Source organism: Pseudochaenichthys georgianus, chromosome 24, assembly GCF_902827115.2.
Source record: "Pseudochaenichthys georgianus chromosome 24, fPseGeo1.2, whole genome shotgun sequence".
NCBI lineage: Eukaryota > Metazoa > Chordata > Actinopteri > Perciformes > Channichthyidae > Pseudochaenichthys > Pseudochaenichthys georgianus.
In genome coordinates this window covers 24,245-47,895 of record NC_047526.1, presented here as the reverse complement: position 1 = coordinate 47,895, position 23,651 = coordinate 24,245, and the positions used below count along the sequence as shown (strand labels likewise).

Below are 23,651 nucleotides of genomic sequence, written 5' to 3'. Positions count from 1 at the left end.
GAGCAGATACTCTCTGCAAAGCTTCTTAATCATTCAACCTGTGTTTTTCATCAAATAAGGACAAGATATAATCTTATTGTGAAATACGTTTCACTAAAATGACACATTATTGGTTTTGGCTAGACTAGTTTGACTGAAATGTCTGATGACTAAAAAAGACTCAAAAGTTTTCATTGATTAAAAGTAGACTAAAATAATTCGTTTTCTTTGACTAAAATAAGACTAAAATGCTCAGACTTTTAGTCGACTAAAACTTGACTAAATAAAAACAGGATGAAGGTGACTAAATATGACTAAAACTAAAAAGGAAATTTAACACAGGACTAAGACTAAAACTAAATAAAAAATAGCTGACGAAATTAACACTAGTCTGCAGTTTTTCAGTTTTCAAGATATCGGAGCTTAAAATGTGTATCAGTCCTCTTATCTCTGCTTGCCATTGAAGTTCAACAGAAAAACGCATGTTCTTGTCTCAAGACTGAACATATTTAAAAGGTTAGGGTTATCTCCTTCCGGTCTGGCTGTTTCTCTCATGAACCTCAAGTACACAAATGAGAATTGACCTGATAACAGTACTGCACTGATGTCCTGTGAACAAAAAGTTTAAATCTGAGATCAAATCTGGTTCGGAAAAATCTGGCTTTGAAAAATCTGGCTTTGATATTAAGGCTCTATATTTGCAGCTCTGATCCTGACAAACATCCACAATCTGAACATATGTCACAAAATGACTGAATTCATATTTTAATTAGCCGTTTGTTTATGTCTTTTCCCTTTGACATTGTCTCCCCTCGACAGTATCTGGAGCTGCGCTTTAACAAGACGGTTCGCATATGTGGGACTGTGACCTTCATCTTTCAGATGGTATCCTTGTTTGGCTCATGCTTCCTTTGTACATTTGTTTTCTGGGGTTTTATGCCAACCCCTTGCAGGAACAAGGGAACTTATTGATGCTACTTCTGATAACATGACCACCACCTTGGGCGTTATTTCAGCTAAATGGAAATTTTTAGTAAAGACAATAATTATTTGATGCAGAAAACATAAATGTATTCCAAGTTCCCATTTAATAAAGCAAGCAGACCATTAAATGAAGCTGTTGAGATAGTAAAAAATTGATTAAGAAAGGCAAAGACAGCAATACAAAAGTGTATCTAAAAAATGCCACTTTGAGAATTGTTATAGAATTATTATATTGCAGCCTAGCTGAAACCTTAGCCGATATGAACCCTCAAATGTGTTATGTGATTTGTATTCAGTAATTTCAGGAACTCATGACATTTCATTAATAGTGTGAATTGTTATTATCAATGCCAATCAACATAATTATTAATTGCCCAAAATATATACAGAAATGTGTAGAAACAATTTTTTATGGTGAATTGCTTACAGGTAGGGTATTTAAGTTTGAGAAACCGGCTCGAGATCGCTAGAATTTGAAAATACAGGACCGGAGAAAATCTGCCACTTCCTCACAGAGCCCCTCCTCCAACACACACGAACGTGCACATAACCTGTGAGGGCACGAGATAAGTTTGTTCACAGATGGAAGGCTGACAGGCAGGTAGGCCATCCAGTTATTTTAGCCGGCTCAGATGATTGGTCGTGCTTTTTACAGTACCACGGCTTCCACAGATGACATTTTTTATGGATTTTTTGTCAAAGCACTTCAGATATTCATTGCTATCGGGATGTTAAGAGCATTCCATGCAATATAACAATAAGTGTAGCTCAAGCCGGTTTCTCAAACTTACCTACCCCACCTTTAAAGGCTATTTTTCCTTGTTTACTAGCAAATGAAGCGTAGTTGTTGGCAATGAACATTCTGAGTCTCAGGCTCCCCAACAATGGAACATGCCATATTCCAAAAATGGATTAAGATCGCTCGTTATCTTAATCTATTTCCTCAGTGTCAGAACTTTTTAAATGTTGACAGGTATAATCTGATATATGAATCATGACCTCATGAGTTCAGCGTTTTTTTGTGACTTTCCCTGTTCTGTAATGTTTATATTTTCTTCTTCTGCAGGTCATTTATATGGGGGTTGTACTGTATGCCCCAGCATTGGCACTCAATGCAGGTAGGACTAGCATTTTCTTTAAATATTTGACCACAACATTATCAAATCATTTTTACATCAACGGTTAATCAACGGTTACTGATTGAATGCAGTAAGAGTTGTAGTTCAGTAATGTGCGTGCCGGTTTTGGTAATACTCTGTCTGATCACTTGCAGTGACAGGCATTGACCTATGGGGGGCAGTACTGGCCATGGGCTTGGTGTGCACTCTTTATACTGCTCTGGTGAGTACAACAAGAACATATATATCTTGTGTACATCTAATAATCCAATCCAATAATGTAGAGGAGGAAGGAGGTTCTTGTCAATAACTTATTTTTGCTTTAATTACTTTATTATTTTTATTTTATTGTCTTCAGTTATTTGAACATAGATATCATTCATTCCAATCAATGCACACTTTAGCAGATTATTCCTAATGATAATCATTTTGATATATTAAGTGGATCCACTGCTTCTTTGTCCCAGGGCGGTCTGAAGGCAGTAATCTGGACCGATGTGTTCCAGACAGTGGTCATGTTTGCAGGCCAGCTTGCGGTCATCGTTGTGGGGGCCAATCAGGCGGGGGGCATAGCAGAGGTGTGGAGGAAAGCGACCAATGGCAGTCGCATTGCTGGTCTGGAGTGAGTAGTCTGTGTCCTCCTTCCTTTTAAATGTCACAGTGTATTAAAGGTCCCCTTATCATGCAAAATGCACTTTTTGATGTCTTTTATACATAAATATTTGTCCCCGGTGTGTAAGCAGACTCACAATGTGTGAGAAAATACAACCCTCTCTTTCCTCCTTACCCACATCTCTAAAAACAGGGACAACGGAGCTGCGGTCATGACGACGTTACTAAAATGTGGGCTGGCTTTACACCTATAGCCCTATCAGAAACATTGCTGTAACAGAAACCATGTGTGACGTTTTGGAAGTAATATGGTCTGTGTTTACATTAGCAAGCATCGCTAACACCCAGAGCTAACCTGTTCTGGAGAGAGTATGTGTAAAAAAGCAGGATATAAAATGGAACTCACCTCAAGAGAAAAAGCATTTGGGCTCCAAATTGTTTCAGAAATAATCCTTGATGCTGTTTGAGACCTATAATATATGCCTACAAATAGTATAATAGGAGAGCTTTAAACCTAAAGCAAGCTTTATTTTACTAAAACTGATTTTTAAACGGGAGGACCAGGCATGGTAAAAAAATATTAAAAGGAAAACAAAACAAGAAAATAAAATGGAATAACTTGTTTAAAATGGGTAGCAGACTAGGAAAAATTACAGATTTTTGGACAACGCGACGGCAACCATAGTCACAGAACTAATCACACTGACAAGCCACAGCTGGAGAGGACAGGCTAAAACACGAGGGCAGCAGGTTATAACACACAGGTGAATAGGATCAGGGCGGGCAGACAAACAGTCAAGTGGGAAAAAACTCAGGAAGTAAGGTAAAACACAAGAAAAAAAAACATTTCAAAACAGGAAACGAGAAACACAAAAACCAAGATTAGGACAAAAATACTCATAGACGTGTTTTTTTTATTAATAAGGAGATCCTACTTACAAAAACAGAACAATTTTAAGATGTACAATAATGGTTTATTTAATCATAATTCTCATCATAGTGCATTGTTTAAAGGTCACCTATTATGCAAAATCTACTTTTGCATGTCTTTTATACACAAACATGTGTCCCATCTGTGTAAAGAGATTCTGAAAGTTTTAGGAAAAACCATTCACTTGACCATTTGTCCTGATCCATTTATATAAAAACCTGTCTGAAAATGAGCTGATCAGATTTTGGCCACTTTATGATGTCATAACGATGTTTTGGCTTGTGTAACCATTAGCCAATCACCAACCAAGGTAACACCTGTCCTTGGGGTAAACCCGTGGAGAGAAAGTGTTTGAGCTCCATACTGTTTCAGAAATAATCCTTGATGTGGTTTTGAACATGATATGGCATTTAATCACGGCAGCGTTTAGCTGAGTATCTGGGTAGAATTCTCCTGCATGAGCTCTCGTCTCGTTTATTTATTTATTAAAGCTACGAATCAGCACTTCTCTAACCGGGCTGAAATAGAGGGGTATGAGCAGAGTTGGGCGTTACTTTTATAAATTCAGTCACACTACAGTTACTGAATTACTAGATTCTCCCTTTGACAGACAAGAGGGGTTTCTGCCGCAGGTTTATATTTATGTACATTTGCGCGACTTGCGCATCCACATGCAGTGCATAAACATGGCTGAGTCATCATCAACAGCGTCACTTTCGAGGGGTGGAGGTATGCCCATTATTTTGAGTTTGTCCGAAGAAAGGACAGGAATGTGACAGTGAGGTGCAAACTGTGTCCAGGCCAGAAGCTTTTATCCACTGCTGCAAACACAACGTCAAACCTCCACAAGCGCCTGCAAAGACACCATGTTAACCATGAAGCTAATAGCTAAGGACCCCCGAACCCAGAGTGAGGATGCAAAAACTAGAATTTGGACCGGTAACCAAAGCAGAGATGGACAGGCTTGTAGCATCCTTTATAGCACAATGGTGAAATCTTGAAATGCTCTCTCACCGACTGTTAGCTTGTGGTAGCCTATTTTATTAAAGAGCATAAAAAGAAAGACTTGTGTTATGTCTTCCTTATTGCCATAGTCATTGTTATATGTGTGCAAATTAGTGCTGCACGATTCTTGCTCAAATGTGAATCATGATTTTCCTCCATAAGAATTGAGATCACGATTCTCACACGATTCTCATCATTTCAATGAAAATATTTATTGCACTCTTACTCTTAGACGTCACGTGAGTACAATGAATTTAAACAGACAACATTTGTCTCTCTTGTAACAAAAATATTTTATGGTGACGTTGCAGGTGATTTAATAGGTTTGTGGTGTTACCTGACATCGTTGCGACGATGCGAGAACAATGCTTACAGTGGACAACTTTTTGTAAGTCATCATCAGGATCAAATCCAAAAAAGTTCCACCCACTGGATGAATGTGGTCCTTTTTTCGGCACAAGCACAACTTCCCTCTCACTCTCGCCAGAGTCGCCACCGGGATTTTCATCGGTGTTGTTGTCATTGTCCTCGACCTCCTTGTCACTCATTTCTGTGTCACTCCTTTCTGTTTTTCCTGTACTACTAGTCGCTCTCGTCACTCTTTGCTAATCAGTGCTAATGCTAACGCTTCTGTAAACATACTGCCGGCTCCTGCCCTCACGTGCTGCAGTCAGTGGGTGTTGCCAGGTATACTTATTATAAGCCACACTGGGCTTATCTTTCTGTAAAGTTGCTCGGTAGTAAGTAATAATGGTTGTTGCGGTTGTGAGCTTGTAGATAGGTTATTTTAAAATAGCCGACCCGACATATATAGGTTTAAAGTGCTCATGTTCTTTTGCGCTTGTTTTCATAGACCTGGTTGCTTATTCCTTCCGCAAAAACTGGCAACACGAGTGGCTGCAGCGTTAACACTGCATGAGAGGAGGAGAGACAGAACACTACCATTTGCATGCGATCATGGTACTTTAATGTTAAATGTATAGAGTATATTTGCTTTACATCGTTTAAGTATGATTGACAATGCAAGTTGGTATTATTCAGAAGCAAAATAATTTATTTTAGGCGCCTTTCATGACACCCAAGGACACCGTACAATTTGTTAAAAAAGAAAACGCTAATAGGCAACAGAACATGATAAAAACACAAACAGGAAATCATGGAGGAGACAATCAAGTGGACACAAATGAAACATATAATGGGGAGCACTACAGTGAGTAGGCAGATTTGAACAGGTGGGTTTTTAATTGGGATTTGAATATGGTGATTGTGTCTGACTGTCGGATGTGCAGGGGGAGGGAGTTCCAGAGTCTGGGAGCAGTGCAGCTAAAAGCTCGAGCACCCATGGTGACGAGGCGTGGGGTGGGGACGGTTAGCAGACCAGCAGAGGAGGAGCGGAGGGAGCGAGAGGGGGTGTACTCCTGAAGAAGGTCAGCCAGATAGGAGGGGTGGGGGCAGGTTATGGAGGGCTTTGTAAGTGAGCCGTAGGTTTTTGAAGTTGATACGGGATTGAACAGGTAGCCAGTGGAGTTGGATGAGGATGGGGGTGATGTGTTATGAGGCCTTGGTGCCGGTGATGATCCGGGCTCCGGAGTTCTGTATGATTTGAAGTTTATTGATGAGTTTGGTGGGAATGCCTGAGAGGATGGCGTTACAGTAGTCGATGCGGGACGTGACAAATGCATTGACCAGGACTTCAGTGTTTGATTGAGAAAGGGATGGGCGGAGTCTGGAGATGTTGCGTATGTGGAAGAAGGCAGTCCGGGTGATGTTATTTATGTGAGGTGAAAATGAGAGGGAGCTGTCCAGGATGACACTAAGGCTCTTAACTTGGCCAGAGAAGGGGATGGAGTAGCCATCAATGATGAGTTTGGAGGCAGAGGAGGATGAGGTTTTGGAGAGGGTGGTTTTGGTGCCAACCAGCAGGGCTTCGGTTTTGCTGCCGTTGAGTTTTAGGAAGTTCCTGCTCATCCAGCTCCTGATGTCCTGGAGGCAGTTGGTGAGAGAGGTTGGGGGGAGGGCAGTGTTGGGTTTGCAGGAAATGTAGACCTGGGTATCATCGGCATAACAGTAGAAATGGACATTATGATGACGGAGGATAGTGTCAAGGGGGAGTAGGTAGATAATAAACAGGAGTGGACCCAATACTGACCACTGAGGAACACCATGTGAGACAGTGGAGCAGCTTGACCAGTGGGTGCTGAGACAGACATATTGTTTTCTATCTGTGAGGTAGGATGAAAACCATGAGAGTGCAGTACCAGTGATCCCAATGTCTGCCAGACGTTTGATAAGCAGTGGGTGCGAGATGGTGTCAAAGGCAGCTGTGAGGTCAAGGAGGATTAGGATGGTGAGCAGTCCAGAGTCAGCTGCATGGAGGACGTCGTTGGTGATTTTTACCAGCGCTGTTTCGGTGCTGTGCTTTGAGTGAAAACCCGATTGGAAGGGTTCATGAAGGTTGTTTTTGTCCAGGTGTTGTTGAAGTTGGCCAGCAACAACTCTTTCAAGGGTATTTGAGATGAAGGAGAGGTTAGAGATGGGCCTGTAGTTATTCAGGTCATCTCGGTCAGCTCCAGGTTTTTTGAGTGTTGGTGTTATTGCAGCAGTTTTGAGGTTTGGCGGTACAGTTCCAGTTGCGAGGGACGAGTTAATGATTCTTGTGATCAAGGGGCAAGTAGAGGGCAGTGGGGATAGGATATGTAATATATTACTTTTTTTGAGTAACGACCCCATCTCTGGGTATGAGGCATGGCTAGAATGGGTTCTGTTTGGTATTTTGAGCAAAACACTTCAGAGACATGTTTTTTTATATATCTGAAACTAGGGATGCTCTCGCTGAACATCAGCAGGAGAGGAATCCAAGATGGCGCCAGTGTGTGTGGCCTGCCGTCCGTATCTGCGAGTGTTGTGTGTGTTTGTGCTGTTTTTGTCACTTTTTGCTTTAAATGTCAACTCTCTATTAGTATACGATTGCCAAACACTTCTGGATCTTCGTTTTTCGGCATTACATCCTGTGAATTCGGATCGTGGACATAAAACGCTCCACCCGTTCTTATTGGGAGTACCAGCTTACCTGTGCCGCACCCCGGCTCCAACTACCCGCCGTAAACGCCACCGCGGAAAACGCAGTGGTCGACTGGTGAGGATGAAGGAATTTTCAGCTTGTCCTATCTCAAGGACTGAATACCACGCCGTGCCTCGCCTGTCTCTTCATCGTCGCTATCTGGACCCTGTCGATGCCTGGTTGGTACCTGTCATCGGCCCGGATGAAGCTTTCCATCCTGGCCGCGGGCCCTGCTCCCCTCGGCCCCGCAGGCGCGGGGTGAATCTGAATAACCTGCTGTCTCTTTGTCGGGCTCCCTGGACCTCAAACGCCGCGGACCCACTGGCTCCTGCCAGGTTTGGCCTCATAAACGCCAGATCATTGACAAACAAGACTTTTGTCATTAAGGAGTTCTTCACTTCAAAAGGACTGGATTTCCTCTTCGTCACTGAGACATGGCTCGGTACTGGTGAGTCCAGCGCCTTTACCGAACTTTTACCTCCAGATTGCTGCTATTTTAACTCTCCACGGACTTCGGGCCGAGGCGGAGGAGTAGCTACAGTCTTTAGGAGTGATTTTAAATGTCAGCAACTATCGCTGTCATTCTCTCCTTGTAGCTTTGAACTGAGCGTGTTCGAGCTTGGCCGCTCTCACACAGTGCTGTGTGCGGTGGTCTATAGACCTCCCAAATACAATAAGGACTTCATAAATGATTTCTCTGACTTTCTGGCTGAAATGATGCCGCAATATGACCGTGTCCTTATTGTTGGGGATTTTAATATTCATGTGTGTTGTCCTGAGAAACCTATGGCAAAGGATTTTTTAAACCTTGTTGATTCTTTTAGTCTTGCTCAGTATGTGTCTGGCCCCACACAAGAACACGGACACACACTTGATATTGTTTTATCATATGGTTTGCCTGTTCTTAACTTAGAGATATGTGACGCTGTTTTCTCAGATCATATGCCTGTTTTATTTGATGTTACACTTGCCTGTACTACTGTCAAACCGCGCGCTGCTGCCCGGTCTAACACTACGGAGGAGCTTAGTTTATGGTTTCACTCCACATGTAAAGCTGCTATGGACACTATGGCTCCATTAAAAACAAGGCGACCCAAAACTAAATCTGAGCCTTGGCTCAATGCCACGACTCGTGCTGCCCGACGTGAATGCCGTAGAGCTGAAAGAAGATGGAATAAGGACAAACTACAAGTGTCTTTTCAAATGTTGAGGCAGTGTTGACGTCTCTACCAGAAAACTGTAAAAGAGGCAGAAAGAAAACATTTCTCTGACATCATTCTTTTAAACTGTCACAAACCTCGTGTACTATTTCAGACAATATATTCAGCTCTTAATGCCCCTCAGACTACCTGAGTGGAGACCTCCCCTGCAGTCTGTGAACATTTTCTTCAATTTTTTATTAATAAAGTCACTTCAACTAGGACTCAAATCACTGCTCCATCAAAAGACACCTCTGTCTCTGCCCCCTGCTTTGCTGTTTTTGACCGTTTTGAGCCTATGACTCTGTCCTCTGTGCAGGAGATTGTCTCCAAAATAAAACCCTCTGGTTCTCCAATCGACCCTGTCCCTCCTCGATTTTTTAAAGAGGTATTCCCCACTATAGGACCTTTTGTTCTTGACGTTTTTAACAGCATTCTGCTCACAGGGGTTGTTCCGGAAAATTGGAAACATGCCGTTGTACAACCACTTATTAAGAAACCTAGTCTGGATCCCACAGTTCTTGCAAACTTTAGGCCCATTTCCAAGTTACCTTTTATGTCAAAAATCCTAGAGAAGATTGTATACAGTCAACTTCTCGCTTTTCTGGAAGAGCACAAGATACTCGAGGTCTTCCAATCTGGTTTTAAAACCTTGCACAGCACGGAATCAGCTCTTTTAAGAGTTTTTAATGATATCCTTTTAGCAACAGACTCAGGTGAATGCATTATCCTTTTACTCCTTGATCTAACGGCCGCTTTTGATACAGTGGACCATGAGATCCTGATAGCTCGTTTGGAGCAGTGGGTGGGCATTAGGGGCAAAGCCCTCGAATGGTTTAGGTCGTATCTGACTGGTAGGACTTTCTGCGTCAGCCTTGGGGACTCTGAGTCCTCGTCTGCTCCTCTCCTTTGTGGGGTTCCACAGGGCTCAGTGTTAGGCCCCCTGTTGTTCTCCCTGTATTTGCTCCCTCTTGGGTCCATTCTTAGGAAGCACGGTATCGCTTTCCATTGTTATGCAGACGATTGCCAAATATATGTGCCACTTAAAAAGAATGACTCATATTCAATTAAACCGCTGTTAAACTGCCTTGAAGACATTAAGTCCTGGATGTCATGCAACTTTTTAAAATGAAATGATGACAAAACCGAAGTGATGGTTTTTGGTGCCCCTCGGACCACTCCTATAGACCTAGGATCCCTGGGCAACTCCACCAGGCCTACCATCACAAATCTTGGGATAAAGATGGACCCTGAACTCAAGCTTGACAGCCAGATCAAGGCAGTTGTTAAAAACAGCTTCTTCCACCTCAGGCAGCTAGCCAAAATAAAGCCTTTTTTAAATAGTGACCTCTTTGAAACTGTAATCCATGCCTTCGTCACCTCCCGCTTGGATTATTGTAATGCACTAAATATGGGGATAAGTGCATCCTCCCTTGCTCGCCTCCAGATGGTGCAAAATGCAGCAGCACGGCTACTAACAGGCACACGCAAACACGAGCACATTTCCCCCATTTTATCTTCACTCCACTGGCTGCCCGTTCATTTGAGGATTCATTTTAAAACTCTTTTATTTACTTTTAAAGCCCTGAATGGCCTGGCCCCGCCGTACCTCTCTGAGCTGTTACACAGCTACACGCCCACTCGCACTCTCAGGTCAGCTGATCAGTTGCTCCCGAGGGTGCCAAAAACAAAGTCTAAGCGCAGAGGGGACCGTGCTTTCTCTGCTGCCGCCCCTAAACTGTGGAACGACCTGCCCTTGCTCATCAGACAGGCTCCCACACTGACTGTTTTTAAATCCCGTCTTAAAACCCACCTCTTCTCCTTGGCATTCAAAAACAAGTAGATTGTTGCTTTTATTTGCTTTTAGTGGTCTATTGTTTTTTATTATATGCCTGTTATTTATTTATTTTAATTATTACGTTTATTCTGGTTTGTTTTGTGTTTGTATCTTTTATTTATATTATGTTGTGTGAGCTTATCTCTCTGTACAGCACTTTGGTCTGAAGGTTTTTAAAGTGCTATATAAATAAAGTTGGATTGGATTGATCGGCCGCCGTTCGATATCGGCTGATATTCGCTCTCTGCCGATCGTTCGGTGCTCTCTATAAATGCTGATAACTGTTTGTTATTCTCGCATCCAGGAGAGAAGCTTTAAAAAAGGAGACTAAATGGAGTCTCTGCTAAGGTTCAAATGGGTACTTTAATTAAAAAAGGCGCGGGTATGTTACAAGCAGAATATTGTTCAGTCAGAAAAACAGCTGTGTTCTGGCTCTCGTGAGCGAAGGGAAGAGGCCGAGCTCCACCTCTCCAGCTGTTATATCTCCTCTGCTGGCTCCTCCCTGTGTGGTGGTTGGCGCTGCTGGGGGCCGGCCCTCCACGTCTCCAATGTTCGTTGTTGCGCATTACAGAGGATTCAGACATTGTACATTAAATATATAACTAAACACGCCTTTTCTCCTCCTTATCTCTTTCATGACTTTTCATTTAATACTTTTTAAACGCTGTAATCAATACTCCAAAAATACAGGAAATACTTCACGGCTGGTTTCATTTCCGGGAGTTCCGGATGTTGTAACATGCTACCCACGTCTGTAAACAAACGTATTCAAATAAACTGTACCTTCATTTAATATTCAGCAATAATAATATCTCGACGTCTATAGTTGTAGTGTTGAAATCAGTAGGTTTCGGTGTGCAACACTCCGTGTCATATCGCTGCTAAATTCACCTCTATAGTAAATGGTATATTAGCCACATGCTAAATGCTAACCGGAGATGAAGGATTTTCAGAATAAAAGCTTAACAACTGGTTGTGCACAAGAAGTTCTGGTTTTTCAGTATAAAACAGCATTTTATAAACTGACGGTATGTTTAAGGTACTTTATGCCATTAAAACATTGTCTAATCGGGAGAGCCGATCACATGACGTAAAATACATGACACTTTTCTCTGTGCGGGCCAAAACAAGCTCGCCAAAATGGCTTCACCAGTCTGGCAGTATTTTAAGGTGTCTGAAAAATACAGTAAAATAGCGGTATGCAACGTGTGTGAAGTAGATATCCTGCAGCTACGCCCGCTGTGACGGACCGGTGAGCGGAGCAAAACACACACTAAGAGTTAGACCTAACACACTTAGCTATTGTATCTACCTCTGGAACAAGCTAAACTAGTTATAAATATATTTATTCTTCACTGTCGGGTCACTCATTACTGGATCAGTGAGCTGCATGAGACAGATAGGGACCGGCTGTCAGGAGAGGGAGGGAGGGAGAGAGGAAAAGAGAGCGCTTCCGCTAATTTCTCCCATGTTATTATCCAAAGTTAATGTAAACTAAACTTGAATAATGTACTTCATTTGAATGTACTAATTATGTTGGTTGTTGTTTATGGAAGCGCCAGTGAATGAGCCCTATTAACTGAGCCCCATTAACTGAGTTTTAAACATCCCTTTAAATGGAAGATCCCCATAGCCCCCACCCACTCGATCGGATCGGCGATCGGTATCGGCCGATACTGATTCCGGCGATCGGCCCCAAAATTGGCGATCGGAGCATCCCTATCTGAAACCTATAATATATGCCTAAAAATAGTATAATAGGAGGATTTTAAGGTATAGGCCAAGACTATCATGTTATATTGATTCTATGCCTCCGTAGCCTGAACCCCGACCCTTTGGAGCGCCATACCTTCTGGACACTAGGTGTGGGAGGAGTCTTCCTGATGTTGGCTCTATACGGGGTCAACCAGGCCCAGGTCCAGAGGTACCTCAGTTCTCGTTCGGAAAAAGAGGCCATTATGTGAGTACCATCAATGTCTCACAGCAACGTGCTAGGTCAACCCTTTCTGTTTTCTAAGAAGATGATGCAATGACTGTTGCATATTTGATCTTGGAGTTAAGGGAAAAACATTAAATACAAAAAAGCAGAACCATTTCAAACTGGACAAACATGTTCAAAAACATACTGCTTTTGCACAGGCTATCTATTTGTAATTACTGCTAATTTGTGTAAATATTTTACAGTTTTTATATTGTTACATTGTGTACCTTTTCTATGATTTTCTTTATTGTTAACAGTCTTCTTGTTTGCCATATCCTTCTAGGTCCTGCTACATAGTTTTCCCATGCCAGCAGATTGTCTTATGTTTAGGTTGTATGATGGGGCTGGTCATGTTTGCTCGTTATGGAGAGGATAGCCCCCTGGACAAGGGCTTTGTCAAATCTAATGACCAGGTTAACATTAATTTGTAAGGAATAATGTGTCTTTGTTATATTTGGCTTTTGGAAGTACATCCTGATGTTGTGTTGCTTTGTGCAGATGGTCCTGTACTTTGTGATGGACGTGTTCAAGGATCTGCCCGGGCTTGCAGGACTGTTTGTAGCCTGTCTCTTCAGTGGAGCTCTCAGGTAAATGAACCAACAAAAAAGCAACAACAACAACAACAACAACAACAACAACAACAACAACAACAACAACAACTCTAAGCTTGCACTACTCATCATTATGTCTTTGTCAGTTATAATTTATCATGTCATCCTTTTGAAATTGAATAGGGAATTTCACTCTTTCCCAAGAGTGTATTTTCTAATATCAGCTGGACATGAAATGAGTATTGCTCATTTTTAGAAAGTTTCTTAAAACTACAGTATATACATCAATACATCAATATCCTAAAGACTTGTGCTGCAAAGAGAAGCCATATAATGTGTTACAAACTCCCAGTTGTTAATTGAATCCCATTATTGTCTCCTTCCAGTACTATATCATCAGCCTTTAACTCCCTAGCGACAGTAACCATGGAGGACCTGATTAAACCTCATTTTCCAAACATGACTGAAGCCAAAGCTACGCTGCTGTCCAAGGGACTCGGTAAGACAAGTGCTTCAATGAACTTATTGTACCTTTCCCAATCATTGTTGGCATGAACTACTAGATACTGTAGTATTACATACCTTGATACTGTTGAATATAAAATATGTTAGTAGATTTAAATTGTTCTCATTTCCTACTGTTACTTATCAGTAACAGTCTATAGCCAAGCATACTGTGTTTTATAAAGAAGTCTAGATACTCAAATGCTGCTTACAATGCTAAGTTCAGTTTATACTTGAACCTACTTTTCAGTACCTGCTGATGATGTAGCATGTGTAAACAATTTTTTCTTTCTAACGCTCTTGGCCCACAGCTTTGGTATATGGCCTGGTGTGTCTGGCCATGGCCTACGTCGCCTCTATTATGGGATCTGTTCTGCAGGTAACTCAATCGTGACATGAAGAAAAATGACATTCTCTAAAATAGTTTAAAAGGAAATAGTCAGTAAAGTGTTTTGTTTATTTAATGCAGCCGTTCAGTGCAGTTACCTATCACACAAATGATCGACACCTTTACCCATGTTCTGTGTCCTCAGGCAGCCTTCAGCATCTTTGGGATGGTTGGTGGTCCTCTGCTTGGCCTCTTCTGCCTTGGATTGTTTTTTCCGTGGGCAAACTCTACTGTGAGTTCTTTCATTTGTGCTTTTATTTTTTACAAGCTTGGTTCAAGATTAGGTTTGAACAAACCCATGTATTACCTCTACAGGGTGCACTGGTCGGGTTGGTAGCAGGCCTTGCCATGGCCTTCTGGATCGGCATTGGCAGCTTTTTGCTGCGCATGTCTGAGGCCAACGCAATGGGAGCCCTCAACACCACAAATCTGCCCCTTTTTGACAACATGACCACCGCTGTCATGACCCCACTGGTCAGCGCCACCACAGCCAAGCCGAGGTAACGCATGCAGGCTGCAGTAGCTTGTAAATAGGAGGGTCAACAGTTTAAGTCCCTGCACAGACAAGTAGCTGCCCACTGCTTCTTGGATGGATAAAAGCAATGTCTAAATGTAACTGTTGGTTATGTGCATGTGTATATGTGTGACAATTAACGTTTATTTAATTTGCATTTAAAGTTACTGCATTTATTTCATTTAACACTATAGGTAACTGCATATGGTCAGTCATGTAATGATCATCGGTTAGTGCTGCTAACATCGTTCTGTCTTTCATCTTCCCTTTTCCTTCAGGCCGACAGGTGTGGAGGCACTCTACTCGCTATCCTACATGTGGTATAGTGCCCACAACTCCGCCGTGGTGGTGGTAGTGGGACTTTTGGTCAGCTTGCTAACAGGTACACACTACATTATTTGATTGGATGTTCAATTCCAAGACTGTATGGACTAGGGATGTAACGATACCAAAAACTCACGGCATGATAATATCACGATAACAAGTCCACGGTACGATATTTATCACGATATTGGTATTTGTGTTACGTAACGTTCCAATTGGACAGTTTGTTTTGTCTAACAGTAAATCCCCTGGGTCTCCAGTGCTAAAGCAACAAAACTGAACAAGGCCCAGCGGAACAACTGGAAAGCAACCCCATAGTAGGAGGAGAGAGATCTTGCATGTAAGAAAGGCTATAAGACTAAAGAAAGAGCAGGCAGAGCAGCAAAGGAGACATTGAAGATCCGACTAGTGGACTTCAAGAGCAACTATGCAGACTGAGAAGGGCTGGTCTCGTACTGAGGACGAAGAAGTAAGCCAGGCGTGTTTATTTTATTAAGGACCAATACAGGTTGACATAAAACCTTTTGGGTGAAGCAAAACAAGACAATGCTTTTAATTTAATGTTTTTGTTTGCGGTGAAGATGACTCTTGATTTTTGTAAAACTGTGACAATACAGAAATAGGAATACAAATGAGTGACACTGGACTTGTTTCCATTGCTTTCCAAAAAACGGAGCTGTTACAAAGTTTCCAGGGGGTGCTGAAACAACACTCATTTGGTAAGAAAAGTTGTTGGGGTTAGTACTTCATGCATATCTGGGTCAGTATACACAGAGACAAGGGGTCTTGCGTTGATGATCGCCACCACCTCTGCCATTAAAGTGCTCAGGACTTCATGTGTAAAACGTACTGGTCATGTCTGAGGCAGCATTGCATCCATAATGGCTACACCCATGTGGGAGGCATGAGGGGGGTTAGAAAACCAGGGGCATCCTTTCTCCTGGAGGTAATTCCCGACTGTTATGTTGTCTGTGTTCATCCCTAACTCTTTTGAAGCTCCCACAAAGTTAATCCCTCTGTCTGTTACTGGCAATGGCGACCTCTTACACAACCCTCATGACCAACATTTAAATGTATATTACATTACTAAGTCTAGAGCAGGGGTTCCCAACCTTTATTGTGCCAAGGACCGGCAGATACATTAAAATAAAATCGCGGACCGGTTGTCAATTTAACTGATTTTAATATTTACTCACCAGCAGGTAGCAACAAAGGCTAATTGTATGTAACAGCCTGAACATATACTAGAACAATATGCATCCAAAACATATTAACAACGTTTAAAAAAAAAAAGAAAGAACCGGTGTCGTTTTTTTGTTTTTCAGAAAATACGATGTTATTCAGTTTCAAAACGGGAACAGATAAATCAACATTTTGGTTTTGTTTGTATGATTTACGGATAATGTTGGGAATGCTGGGAAAACGAGGAGAAGGCGCATTGTGTGTGTGTGACACTGGCATTTGTTTTCAGAAGATATTATGATCAGGGCCGTCCCTGGCCAACTTGAGGCCCCATTCAAAGTTATATGATGAGGCCCTCTGTTTCGCGAGCGTGGCGATGCAAGTGGAGACTCGCAGCGGCAAAACCGTGCCGCGCCACACTAGCGGCCCGTCCACACTACAGCGTCGACAGCTTCAATCTGCCCATTCACTTTGAATGGGGTGACGTCACGTTGCCTCGCTTTTTCGCCGAACTGAATTGTGGGTAGCATAGCAGTCCGGATTTGATTGGCTGGCGCCGGAGTAGCCAGCGCCAGCCAATCAAATCCCGTTTCGGAAAATCTGACAGCTCAAGCCGTAGCCAATCAAATCGCGTCTAAGCTGGGAGAGATATTCCGCCGTTCATTTCTATATTTCAAAAAAAGATGGAGGAGAAACTAATTATCGCTGTAGCAAATCACCCGGTTTTATATGACCAGACCCTCTTCACCTACCGGGATACAAACCGGAGGAACCAGGCATGGAGGGAGGTGGCAGAGACAGTGGGGGAAACTGGTAGGTTGTCGCCTGTTTGGGGAGTTTATATATATATATATATATATATATATATATATTGCTCCCATAAAATCCCCGGGGGTTTTTGCTTTGTATGTCGGGGGCGGGAGATTCATGTGATTGGTTGTTGGTCTCGTTGTTTGAATAAAATCCCAAAGCTTCAGACACGCCCAGCTCCAAGCTTTTTTTGAAGCTGTAGTGTGGACGGGCCGTAATTGCGCTGCATAAGCGCACAGGTTCGCCGCATTTACGGCTCCGCAAGGTGAGGCCCCACGCAGTCTGCATGATCTGCCTGTAGGGAGGGACGGCCCTGATTATGATAGTGTCGTTCGTTCCGGTGCACTCCGATAGCATTTAGCACTACATCGATATTAAGATTACAGTAATTTATTTTGGGAACACCCACATTACATTACATGTCATTTGTTAGACGCTTTTATCCAAAGCGACTTACCCCACATAAACATAACAGTCTGCAATGAAACGGTCGTCTCCTGTGCGCTCCTCTTCCTACCCCCGGAAACGGATGTGGGCGCGCCGCCTCGAAGGAAATCAAATTTCTCTCAAGGCTCGCCGAGGATCGATTATCACGGCTGTCTGGAGGAGCAGTAACTGCGGCATGTGGTGCAGTGGGTTGTGCGTTGGTGTTCGGATCAAGGGGTCACAGGTTAAAACCCCACTGCAGTCAGCATGTCGGTGTGTCCCTGGGCAAGACACTTCAACCAAAATGACCCCTGTGGGGATTGCAGGCCACAGAGACCGGGAATTATATGAAATTAAACTTTATTCACAACAGGCTATAGTGGCGAGATAGTAGGATGTAAACAGGTATAAGTCTTAAGTGTAATTAAAATACATGAAACTGTAAAGATAAGCATTAACAGTTAATAGACACATATCAACTGTAGAACATATAATATTTTCACTGAAAAGAGTAGAGACTAATGGAAAGACGTGCAGTACACAGTTAATAGCATGAAAATGAATCGGTGTACCAAAAACTAATATTTTCATCTCACTCCAAGCTGAACTCCAAAGTGGCCAGCCATGGACTATATGTATGTGTGGTCTATAACAGAGAAATACAAAGAACCAACAGGCAGAATGACCCGCTCTGAATCAGTCTGTGTCACTGAGGCTGTGCACAGAGTTGTTTCTTAGAAAAACATGCGTTACTGTCATGTCAGCTTTTGGTGGATTAAAAAATGAAGTCTTGGATTGCAGAGTATGAACGTCTTATCGCTATATTCAGACGATAAATACTTGTGTAAAGTTTGTGAAGGCAGGAGCAAAACCTCAGTGATCACTGTTTCCTCACCGCCCTACCCTCCCTGAATAAAATGAGTGACAGGCTGACGGTAACCATAGTAACAGAGCAGGGTCCGGACAGGTGGTTTCCAAAGTTTTGGCATTCAGACTAATAACATATTGCTGAATTCAAATTAGAAATACTTGATCTAAAAAAATATTAAAAAAACGTTATTATTCACAAAAAAATGTTGATCTCTGATTGATGAGATGTGATGAGGCTGACTTAATCTCAGATTCACTGGATTTATGTAACAGTAAGAACATACGTCTGAGCCCACATACAGTGTTTTTGTTCCTACGTGCTGTTGTAAATACTCCTGTTGTCTGCTGTGTTCAGACTCCAGTCATGTGTGTGATGCCACATTCAGGACCTTCAGTGTCCTTTTTTAACAGAAGAGCGTTGCTAGAAGCTGCAGCTAGACTGCAGAAGCATTAGTTTTGTTTTTGAGGATGGAACAATTCAAAATACAATTTATTTATTTTGGTTTACCATTTAATGTCAAGACATTTGTTATTGTATTCCGATGCACTTTCTAAATAATGAAAATATTTAGTTAATATTTGTTTGACTGCATGTATTCATTGATGAACAAGTAGCCATGTGCAGTAATATAGAAAATGTATGATGCAACGCATTGTTATGCATCGTGATATCGAATCGTTGACAGAATAATCGTAATCGAATCGTGAGACTAGTGAAGATGCACTGTCCTACAATCAAGTAACACTGGACTGTATAAAAAGACTCACATCTTAAAGGTCCCCTATTATGCAAAATCCACTTGTCTTTTATATATATTATATATATTTATATTGATGTGTCTGCAACTTAAAACAACTGTCTTAAAACGAGCGGGTGGGATTTCATGACCAATGGGGACACATTGGACACCTGACAACATCCTCACCTGGCCGAAAGTAAAGTAAATGACTGAAGGTGTTAGCAGTTTGATGTATCGAACAGTGTAGAGTATACATTTAATGGCAGTGCATTTGTGATCTTTTCAATTGAGAAGTAAAAGAAAAAACAATTAGCTTTTTCTGACCTTTTTAATTTAGTGCTTAACTCAAAAATATAAAATTAAATAATGACCATAGACCACATTTGAATACATTTTGTGGGTCTCAATTGTGCAGTTGTGACACATTTTTGTGTGAACATTGAACTTGTATTAGAAACAGGAGTGAAAATGTTGCCATGGAAACATCGTGTCGGAATGGGTTCCATTACATTTTAGGAAATTACGTTTGTGGAATGAATTATTCAGAGTTAAGTTTACTTAGTTGTTGTAACTATGGATGTAACAATTCTTGCTATATCACTTTTTTACAACATAAATCTTAAAAGTTGGAGGATTGTCAGGCAAGTTCTGAAAGACTGACGTTGTCCCAGATCAAGCATACTGGTAGTTGTGTGCTTCTAATTAAGCCTTTGGTTTTTATTTATATGTCAGAGGCACCGGCATGTTAATTGTGTCACTTTGCAGCTTTCTCTCAAATAAATTGGCCCTTTGTTTGAATACCTCATCATTACTATACTGGTGTTTCTCTAAACCTTTAGGCCCTATGAAGGAGAAGGATCTGATGCCAGGCACAGTGTTTCCAGTGATGGGCACACTGCTCTTCTTCCTGCCTGAACGCTACAGAGAAAAGCTTTGCTGTGTAACTCCTCTGCCCAATCCACATAAGGTAACCTCACATTTACACTCAAGTGTTTTCTCTGTTTGTTAACTGTAAGCTGTACTTTTAATAATGCTTAATCATTGTTGGTCAGGCCAAAGAAACACAAACCTTGCCTTATCAGAGGGCCAAGAAAGATGGCAACAAAGCAGCTCAATGCAAAGAGGATACCGTCACAGAGGACAAAGAGACGGAGAGTGACAGAGCACAAACAGAGCAGGAAGACTTGGAAATAAGGATGGCTCTGCCCTCATGTCAGCTGACCACTCATATGGTTCAGGAGACGGCCTTATGATACTTTCTTCTTATAACAGGTGTACACTTTCAGATATGTGTTTGTGAGAAAAAAGTGATATGTGTGCAGTTTGAAGATAAGAGTGATTCACTCTCTTGCACAATGCGCTGTTCCAAAGTGATTCTGTTTGACAAAAAATCAGGTAGTTAATAGATAATTATGTAAATTATGTTAACAAGTTGTGTTATTTTCATAGTGAAAATGGAGCCTTAAAATCTCAATAAGTGTGGTCTTGTGTCTTTACATGCATCGGTTCAATGTAATTAGTTTCCTTCTAGCTGCTTTAGAGTGGACAAAAGCAAAGGTATGTATGAATGTGAATATGTACTGTATATGTGTGTGTATAAATATATATATACACACATATATATATGGCACTCTGGCACCATGAGACACCATCTTTGCTCGGATCTTAACACACAGCTTTGCTATATATATATATATATATATATATATATAGCAGGAAAAAGGAGGTTGAGATGATCTTGTTGAGAATTATTTTAGATTGGTTCCTAGTTGCTCTTAATACATTACTTGCCATAATGTCATTGGTAAATCCTTGGCATAATGCTTGGCCAGTACAAATAATTCACATTCATTGACATAACCAAGACCAATATGCTGCCCATTAAATGAATTAGGAAAGTCATGCCATCTATGAGAAAGGAGCATAACAATGTAAAGCATCAAAACTCAAGTTTAATTTTTAAAATACAGTACACAGTTTGTGCTCAGTCACAGTAATCATGTCTCCAGCAGTCATGACTGTCAGGATAGGTTGACTCCATGTTCTCTGATGAGCTGGTATTTACGCTGTAAGGTGTCTGCTTAGTATTATCTCAATAAGTTCTACTGTAGGATGACTATCAACACACGGAACCACATGTGTTAAAACATTTTTGTTGGTGCCTTTCTGTTCATACTTCAGGTTGTTGTCTGTGCCAGTATGTGATTCATTTGCTTAATTGTTTCACTGTTATCATCATGTTTTTTGGAATCACAGAATTCTTGATCGACCCCTTTTTAGCATTTGAGTTATCCATTTTTATTGTATTAGAAGATATGTGATGTTTTGAGTCAGCCATGTGGCTTACTATGTTCAGTGCCAAACCATTGTCACATGTTTCCAAAGAGTAGTCTTCAGTTCATGGAAAGTCCATATGAAATGCAATAATACAAATGTTCTCCTACATTTAGACACTTGCGTTGGTCTACCAATATACATTGCTGGAGTATATGGCAGACCCAGTATAGCAGTTTAAACATGTCTGTACAATCATACTCGGAAATACCTCCATTATTTAAAGCATATAGAAGATGGATTACTTTAAACTATTGTTTTGTTTTTAACCAACAGAAAATATATTTCAGATCTTTTGCATATTTTTGTAATTTGTATAAATCAGAATCATAATACAATATAATATAAAGCAACATTTAAGAAGTTAAAATATGGAATTCTATATGCAAGAACCATGACATTTTCCTTTTTTTGAATGTCAGGTAGAAATGTGACATTTCCTTAGACATTATTTGACACAGGGGGAATGTTTTTCAGTGCTACATCCCATATGCTGACCTTCACAATCACGTTTCAAGACATTTTATTGGTTCTCAGTTTTTATTAACATGTTTTAAAGGACATGTGTAATGTATTCATGATGCATAGAGTTGAATCATTTTCCTTCATACCTGAAATTACTTGAAGTGTGTGCCTTTAATTATGCCCAGATAAAACCACTTTATAATGTAGGATAACATCATTTAAGTGCAGACATTAGTATTGATATTATTGCTGAAGATGTATTTTCTAAACCTAGAATGGGTGGAACACTGTGATACTAATTTACACCAACACACACACTTAAGACAGTCTTGATATTCCAACCGAAGCCAGCAGTTTTTTTAATTAACAGTATGATTCTGATTTTAATTTCACCATTATTACGTTTTCATTCTCTCTAACAATGAATTAGTTTGGACTGCAAAATTAAATGATTTTATATACAATTTATAAAAGAAAGAAATCACACTTTGTAAGTTTTATAATTTGCAACGATAAATATTGTTTTTAACAATATTTATTATGTTTGTTCTCCCAACCACAAGAATTCTCTCTACTATGCATTCCAAAAAAAGAAAAGAAAAACCCAAAGCATTGACGTCAAGATGACTCCACTGCTTTGGCTGTGCCTTCATTTTCTAAATGTTATTTCTTGTGTCCTGATTTAGTTTCCATAAATTAACATGATATTGGCATGAATATCAGCTCACTTCCAAACGTCTGTGGAGGAGTGGACCAAGTCCAGACAAATAAGTGAATGATAAAGATGTATTCGCCCTTTGTCATGAGACAAAAAAGATGTATAATTTAATCTGCTGACATGTTTCATAGTTGTTTGGATGTATGACTAATAGATGTATACGTTTGATGTACTTGAGTTGGGATGATATTAAAAAAATGAAAGATTCAGTTACTATTTCGTGTACATTTTGTACATATCCCCACCTAGTGGCTATGGTAGTGAATGTCATTATAAAGGCTCCCAAATGCACCAAGAACACATACATGGCATTTTTTTTGTGCGATAGGAGCTCTATCCTTGCATTGACATATTTTGGACTCATCTTTGGGTTTGATACCTGATCGCTGATACCGCCATATCAGATGATCAAGGGTCAAGAACTGTAACCAGACTCAAGGCTCTGGTAGCTCAACGCCAAACGAGGCAATACATGGTCTCAGATATTTGAGAAAATGTTTAACACTATAAAATAAATCATATAACTAGCCAAAATGGCATTCAAATGTCTTTTAGAATCTATTAGTATTCATTAAATGTGGTGGGGCGGATGTGGCTCAGAAGGTAAAGTTGTTGTCCACCAATCGCACGGTTGATTGTTCGATACCTTGCTCCTGTGGTCTTCAAAGTGGTCTTTGGCAAGTTATCCAACCCCAAATTGTTCGTGTTGCAGAGTTCACAATTTGTTAAAGTGTATAGCTGCTGAAAAATGAAGCAAGGCACCTTGTATGGCAACATAATGCCACCAATGTACATGTAATTCTGTGTGTCAATGATGAATGATGACTTGGGTTTTGAAAGCGCAAAGACTTGGAAAGCTGTATATAAATTCTGTCAATTCTCCATTACCATTTTAAATAATCATTTCATTGGCATTAAATCATCTTAAATGTCATGTCATGCTTTTCCGTTTATTACCCGTCCCCTTGTGTGTTATGAAGGTTTTTGTGCATGTAAACGGTCTGCAGAGTAAAAAGTAAAACTCTAACACAGAGAAGACCTGTCTGTGCTGCCCCAGAACGCTTCGTTGGAGATTTCTCATTTTCCATTGTTTGCTTCCTGGGTTCTCTGATGTGTGA

At 40.9% G+C, this 23,651-nt stretch overlaps 1 protein-coding gene across 2 annotated transcripts in view; it reads left to right on the top strand.

The window, feature by feature from the left end:
- The window catches only part of slc5a6a (solute carrier family 5 member 6a), a 75,408-nt gene extending 52,666 nt beyond the window's left edge, over positions 1-22,742 (top strand). For both annotated transcript variants that reach the window (XM_034076312.2, XM_034076311.2), the window contains 14 exons: positions 799-864; positions 2,030-2,081; positions 2,237-2,304; positions 2,549-2,703; positions 12,546-12,686; positions 12,991-13,120; positions 13,206-13,294; positions 13,645-13,757; positions 14,074-14,141; positions 14,296-14,382; positions 14,466-14,650; positions 14,943-15,046; positions 19,856-19,983; positions 20,069-22,742. In XM_034076312.2, coding sequence (XP_033932203.1) covers positions 799-864; positions 2,030-2,081; positions 2,237-2,304; positions 2,549-2,703; positions 12,546-12,686; positions 12,991-13,120; positions 13,206-13,294; positions 13,645-13,757; positions 14,074-14,141; positions 14,296-14,382; positions 14,466-14,650; positions 14,943-15,046; positions 19,856-19,983; positions 20,069-20,269 — 1,587 coding nt within the window. In that variant the 3' untranslated portion in view covers positions 20,270-22,742. The remainder of the gene's footprint in view (positions 1-798; positions 865-2,029; positions 2,082-2,236; positions 2,305-2,548; positions 2,704-12,545; positions 12,687-12,990; positions 13,121-13,205; positions 13,295-13,644; positions 13,758-14,073; positions 14,142-14,295; positions 14,383-14,465; positions 14,651-14,942; positions 15,047-19,855; positions 19,984-20,068) is intronic.
- The last annotated feature ends 909 nt before the right edge of the window (positions 22,743-23,651 follow it).